The 7,500-nt window shown below is 43.7% G+C and overlaps 1 protein-coding gene across 1 annotated transcript in view; it reads right to left on the reverse strand.

Moving 5' to 3' along the window:
• Positions 1-7,500, reverse strand: part of LOC121866831 — a 95,789-nt gene that overhangs the window by 26,854 nt on the left and 61,435 nt on the right. Inside the window, exons 9-11 of the mRNA XM_042366569.1 lie at positions 7,113-7,243; positions 2,526-2,685; positions 802-899 (exon numbers count right to left, since the gene is read on the reverse strand). Coding sequence (XP_042222503.1) covers positions 802-899; positions 2,526-2,685; positions 7,113-7,243 — 389 coding nt within the window. The remainder of the gene's footprint in view (positions 1-801; positions 900-2,525; positions 2,686-7,112; positions 7,244-7,500) is intronic.

The raw sequence follows: 7,500 nt of genomic DNA on the forward strand, positions 1-7,500 counted from the left end.
GAAAAACAACCGAAATATTAATAATTAAAAATAACATCACTTTCTATTTCTTATGCTTTCTCTTTTCCTCTCATTTATTTATCTCTCGATCTCCATTTTCTCTTTATTTCACAATTTCTTCCTCTTTCTTTCAGTTTGTCTATTTGTCTATTTTACTTACTTTTCATTCCTTTTCTTCTTCCTCTCTCTCTCTCTCTCACACACACACACACACACGCACACACACACACACACACACACACACACACACACACACACACACACACACACACACCCCATCCACGTAACATAATGACAGAGCAGTTTAGATATATTTTACCCGCAGGGTCAATTCATTTTGTTAATATCGACTAGACCATTACGAACTAAACCCCGATTACACCTATAAATTGGACATCAATAACCAGGTATAAACATATATTTACTTCCCAATATATTAATTCTTGCATTAGAATTCAGTTGAAGTCGGATCAATACACGAACGTCAACAAAAACAAGATGATAAATATTTTATAACAACAAATCAGTTCAGTGACGTTGTGTATGAGTGGATGAATGGATGGTGTGTGTGTGTGTCTATTAATATTAATAATATTATTCAATGTCTAGAAGAAGAGAGAGAGAGAGAGAAACTTCTTAAATATATCTTAGCTTTACTCTCGAAAAATCCTTTCCATTCAGATATTCATCATCCTTCTCTCTCTCTCTCTCTTCTTCCCATTCCTAAACGCCCTTCCCTCTCACTCCAACCCACGCACACACTTTATGCTTCCTCTCCCTCTCCCTCTCCCTCCAACTTACCGGGGGTGGGTTGGCCTCCACTACACACTCGAGGTTGACCTCCTCCGTGGCGGTGACGGACACAGTCAGGTTCCTCGGGTCACGGCATTCAGGGGCGACTGAAACAGATGGCGACGCACCAGGTGAGTGAAAGTAATTATCATATGTGAAACTAATTAAAAGTTGAGGGTAATTAGCACAGGTGAGAGTAATTAACAGAAGTAAGGGTAATTAACAGATGAGAGGGTAATTAGGACAAGTAACAGAGGAGAGGGTAATTAGGGCAATCAACAGAGAAGAGAATAATTAACAGAGGTGATATTAATTAACAGAGGAGAAGGTAATTAACAGAGATGAGAGTACTTAACAAAATTGAGGATAATTAACACAGGTAAAAAATAATTAACACAGGTAAGAGTAATTAACACAGGTAAAAAATAATTAACACAGGTAAAAAATAATTAACACAGGTAAAAATAATTAACACAGGTAAGAGCAAAATACAATAAAGGAGAGACCAAGTGAGACAACATGTTAAGGTGATGTAGCTTAACTAACACATTATGGCAGAAAGCAAAGGTTAATTGAAGTACAAAGGCTGAGGAAGAGGAAGGGAGGAGAAGGAGGAAAGGGAGGAAGAGGGAAGAACAGGAGGAGGAGGATTAAGAGAGAAGTGTAATTATGATACGTAATTAACCTAAGACACCTCTCATTAACAGGTAGAGACAGACCGATACAGAATTTGTGCTATACTGCTCAGTGCTCATAGTGCGGGGATCAATGGTCATAGATAAAGGGTGAGGGAGAGGGAGTGAGAGGGAGGAAGGGAGAGGGGGTGAGAGGGAAGAAGGGAGAGAATTAGGGAGAAAAAGGTGAATGGCAGCATCAAAGGAGAGAAGGAGTGAGGGAAGGAAAAGTGAGTGAGGGAAGGGGAAATAGGGAGGGAAGGAGGGAGAGAGGGAGGGAGAGGGATCGACGGAGGGAGGGAAGGAGGGAGAGAGGGAGGGAGGAAAAGTGAGTGAGGGAAGGAGGGACAGGGGAGGGAGGAGGAGAGGGAATAGGGAGAGAGGAGAGGAGAGAGAGAGAGAGGGAGGGAGGGATTACAGGTGTCTGGTATTTAAAGGTGAAGTCTTATAAGGTTTGGGTTTAAAAAAATTGAACATAACTAAAAATTCAAGGACATATGACGAGAGAGAGAGAGAGAGAGAGAGAGAGAGAGAGAGAGAGAGAGAGAGGCAAAAATTAGTCGTCTACAAAAATAAAAACACTAAAAAAAAACAGTTAACCTCACAAAGAAAAAAAACACGACTATTAAAAAGACAACATCAAAATCACACTACAACCAAAATAACAATGATTCAAATATTAAAAAATCATCCAATAATTAAAATGGTGTAAAGTAATAACAATTTAGAATAACATAACACACAAACACACACACACACACACACACACACACACACACACACACACACACACGGAGAATGAAGGTAAATTACAACGAGATTGACGTTGCAAGATTCGCTCCAAAGATCAAAACATTTTTCCAACATTCAACTGAGATCAAATTACGAGTGAAGAAGCTCACTGAACTATGAACTGTATGTCAAAATTTATTCACCAAAACACAACACAAAGGGGAATAGAGTGGGTATTTATTTAGATAGATAGATAGATAGATAGATAGATAGATAGATAGATAGATAGATAGATAGAGAGATAGATAGATAACTCTTACTACTCACACATGACATCGAGCGAGGCGGTATTACTGGTGACGGTGGCTACGGCGTTGGTGACCTGGCATTGATAGTGACCTCTGGACCTCCTGTTGACCTTCTGTAACACCAGGTTCCTTCCCTGAGCCAGCACACCCCGCTCCCTGTCTGTGTGTAGCGGCTCACCCTGTAGGAAACATGAGGGTACAGGTGCAGGTACAGGTACAGGTGTGGGCACAGGTGTAGGTACAGGTACAGGTGTGGGCACAGGTGTAGGTACAGGTACAGGTGTGGGCACAGGTGTAGGTACAGATAGAGGTGTAGGTACAGGTGCAGGTACAGATACAGGTGTAAGTACAGATACAGGTGTGGGTACAGGTGTAGGTACAGATACAGGTGTAGGTACAGGTACAGGTGTGGGTACAGATGTAGGTACAGATACAGGTGTGGGGTGGTGGGTGGTACAGGTGTAGGTACAGATACTGGTGTGGGTACAGGTATAGGTACAGATACAGGTGTAGGTGCAGATACAGGTGTGGGTACAAGTGTGGAGTTACAGATACAGGTGTGAGGTACAGGTGTAGGTACAGATACAGGTGTGGGTAGTACAGGTGTGGTACAGGTGTAGGTACAGATACAGGTGTAGGTACAGATACAGGTGTGGGTACAGGTGTGGGTACAGATACAGGTGTAGGTACAGATACAGGTGTAGGTACAGATACAGGTGTGGGTACAGGTGTGGGTACAGATACAGGTGTGGGTACAGATACAGGTGTGGGGTACAGATACAGGTGTGGGTACAGGTGTAGTACAGATACAGGTGCAGGTACAGATACAGGTTGGCAGGTACATGTACAGGTGTAGGTACAGATACAGGTGTAGGTACAGATACAGGTGTAGGTACGTATGCAGGTGTGGGTACAGATACAGGTGTAGGGGTACAGATACAGGTGAGGTACAGATACAGGTGTAGGTACAGATACAGATTAGGTACATATACAGGTGTGGGTAGATACAGGTGTGGTACAGATACAGGTGTAGGGTACAGATACAGGTGTGGATACAGGTGTAGGTACAGATACAGGTGTAGGTACAGATACAGGTGTAGGCCATACAGGTGTAGGTACATATGCAGGTGCAGGTACAGATACAGGTGTAGGTGCATATGCAGGTGTAGGTACAGATAAGGTGTAGGTACAGATACAGGGACAGATACAGTGTAGGTACAGATACAGGTGTAGGTACAGATACAGGTGTAGGTACATATACAGGTGTGGGCATATACAGGTGCAGGTACAGATACAGGTGTAGGTACATATCAGGTGTGGGTACAGATACAGGTGTGGTACAGATCAGTGTAGTACAGATACAGGTGTGGACAGGTGTGGTACAGATACAGGTGTAGGTACAGTACAGGTGTGGAGGTACAGATCAGGTGTAGGTACAGATACAGGTGTGTGGGTACAGATACAGGTGTAGGTACATATACAGGTGTAGGGGTAAGATACAGGTGTAGGTACATATACAGGTGTGGGGTACAGATACAGGTGTAGGTACAGATACAGGTGTAGGTACAGGGATACAGGTGTAGGTACAGATACAGGTGTAGGTACAGATACAGGTGTAGGTACAGAATACAGGTGTAGGTACATATACAAGTGTGGGTAGATACAGGTGTAGGTACAGATACAGGTGTAGGTACAGATACAGGTGTGGGTACATACAGGTGTAGGTACAGATACAGGTGTGGGTACAGATACAGGTGTAGGTACAGATACAGGTGTAGGTACATATACAGGTGTGGGTACAGATACAGGTGTCAGGTACAGATACAGGTGTAGGTACAGATACAGGTGTAGGTACAGATATACAGGTGTAGGTACAGATACAGGTGTAGGTGCAGATACAGGTGTAGGTACAGATACAGGTGTAGGTACAGATACAGGTGTAGGTACATATACAAGTGTGGGTACAGATACAGGTGCAGGACAGATACAGGTGTAGGTACAGATACAGGTGTAGGTACAGATACAGGTGTGGGTACAGATACAGGTAGGTACAGATACAGGTGTAGGTACAGATACAGGTGCAGGAGTGTGCAGAGACAGGTGTAGGTACAGACAGGTGTAGGTACAGATACAGGTGTACAGGTACAGGTGTAGGTACAGATACAGTGTGGGGTACAGATACAGGTGCAGGTACAGATACAGGTGTAGGTACAGTACAGGTGTAGGTGCAGACAGGTGTAGGTACAGATACAGGTGTAGGTACAGACAGGTGTAGGTACAGATACAAGTGTGTGGGGTACAGATACAGGTGTAGGTACAGATACAGGTGTAGGTACAGATACAGGTGTAGGTACAGATACAGGTGTAGGGTACAGATATGGTAGGGCAGGTGTAGGTACAGTTAGCAGGTGTGGGGTACAGACAGGTGTGGCACAGGGTGTAGGCACAGATACAGGTGTAGGTACAGACAGGTGTGAGGTACAGATACAGGTGTAGGTAACACAGGTGTAGGTACAGATACAGGTGTGGGGTACAGATACAGGTTTGGGTACAGATACAGGTGTAGGTACAGATACGGTGTGGGAGATACAGGTGTGGTACAGGTGTGGGGTACAGGTACAGATACAGGTGTGGGTACAGATACAGGTGTAGATACAGATAAGGTGTAGGTGTAGCAGACAGGTGTAGGTACAGATACAGGTGTGCAGATACAGGTGTAGGTACAGATACAGGTGTAGGTACAGATACAGGTGTAGGTACAGATACAGGTGTGACAGATACAGTGTGTAGGTACAGATACAGGTGTAGGTACAGATACAGGTGTGGGGTACAGGTTTGGGTACAGATACAGGTGTAGGTACAGCACAGGTGTAGGTACAGGTGTAGGTGACAGGTGTAGGTACAGATACAGGTGTAGGTACAGATACAGGTGTAGGTACAGATACAGGTGTAGGGTGCAGACACAGGCAGTGTGGGTACAGATACAGGTGGGTACAGATAAGGTGTAGGAGTACAGGTGTGTACAGCACAGGTGTAGGTGTAGGTACAGATACAGGTGTAGGAGTCAGGTACATATACAAGTGTGGGTACAGACAGGTGTAGGTACAGATACAGGTGAGGTACAGATACAGGTGTAGAAGTGCGATACAGGTTTGAAGATATAGGTACAGTTACAGACAGGTGAAGTGAGGTACAGATACAGGTGTAGGCAACAGATACAGGTGTAGGTACATACAAGTGTGTGGGTACAGATGTGGGTGTGACATATACAGGTGTGTAGGTACAGATACAGGTGTAGGCACACAGGTGTGGGTACAGATACAGGTGTAGGTACAGATACAGGTGTAGGTACAGATACAGGTGGGTACAGATACAGGTGTGAGGCATATACAAGTGTGGGGTACAGATACAGGTGATACAGGTGTAGGTACAGATGCAGGTGTTGACAGATATAGTGTAGGCACAGGTGTAGGTACAGGTGTAGGTACAGATACAGGTGCAGGTACATATACAGGTGTAGGTATAGATACAGGTGTAAGAGGTGTAGGACATATCAGTGTGGGGTACAGATACAGGTCAGAAGGTACAGATACAGGTGTGGGTACAGATACAGGTGTAGGCATTGAGTACAGGTGTGTACGGTATGGAGCAGATACAGGTGTAGGGTACAGTACAGGGGTACAGGTGAGGTACAGATACAGGTGTAGGTACATACAGGTGTAGGTACAGATACAGGTAGATACAGGTGCAGGTGTAGGTATAGGTAGTGGCGGGTCTAGTAAGGACAATGGGGGCAGCAACAGGGATACATCTTTAACAGCGCCAAACACAACAATACCGGGAATAATAACTCAGCGAAAACTGTTACGGCGGCCAAGACATTAATAAACTAGAGGTTAATGACAGGGGCAGTCAGTCGCAAGGCTTACACCAGAAACTAACAGTAACAGGTAGTAGGGACGAATAACAGAAAGACAGTATTAACAGCAAACATAACAGTAAAAATAACAGCAACAGGTAGTAGGGTCGAATAACAGAAAGACAGTATTAACAGCAAAATAAACAGTAAAATAACAGTAACAGGTAGTAGGGACGAATAACGGAAAGACAGAATTAACAGCAAAAATTACAGTAAAATAACAGTAACAGGTAGTAGGGTTGAATAACGGAAAGACAGTATTAACAGTAAAAATAACAGCAGAAATAACAGCAACAGGTAGTAGGGACGAATAACAGAAAGACAGTATTAACAGCAAAAATAACAGTAAAAATAACAGTAACAGGTAGTAGGGTTGAGTAACAAAAGGACAGCATTAACAGCAAAAATAACAGCAACAGGTAGTAGGGACGAATAACAGAAAGACAGCATTGTAGCCGAAATAAAAGCAAAAATAACAGCAACAGGTAATAGGGACCAGTAACAGAAAGACAACAGCAAAAATAACAGCACGGGCATCAGACAAACAGCAAAATCAAGAACAATAACAGCACACCAAACTTACAGCAAAAATTAAACAGCATTAATTATAGACAAAAATAACACTGACAGGAACAGCAGCTAAAAATTTAAATAAATAAAGAAGAGCCATTAACAGCAGCGACTTACCTGGTGCAGCCACAAGACTCGGGACTCTGGTGGGTTAGCCTTGATGTGACACTCGAAATAGACGTCTTCACCCTCCTTGATGTTGCTGGGGTCGAGGGCCGGGGCCAGGTGAGCCTCCACTTCCGGGGAGACTGTGGAGGAGGACGAGGAGGAGGTGAGGAGGAGGAGAAAGAGGAAGAAGGGAGGAAGTTTTTAATTTACTCCTTAGTATATGTTTACATAGACAGAATTTATGCTTGCATCATACATACATACATACATACATACATACATACATACATACACACATCAATACATACATTCATACTTCCCAAGCTCACCTATGCCTCCCTTACCTGGTCTTCCTCCCTAAATGCCACACAACGTAAACACCTAGAAAAAGTGCAAA

The sequence above is a fragment of the Homarus americanus genome, unplaced genomic scaffold (genome assembly GCF_018991925.1).
Source record: "Homarus americanus isolate GMGI-L3 unplaced genomic scaffold, GMGI_Hamer_2.0 scaffold40343, whole genome shotgun sequence".
Taxonomy (NCBI): domain Eukaryota; kingdom Metazoa; phylum Arthropoda; class Malacostraca; order Decapoda; family Nephropidae; genus Homarus; species Homarus americanus.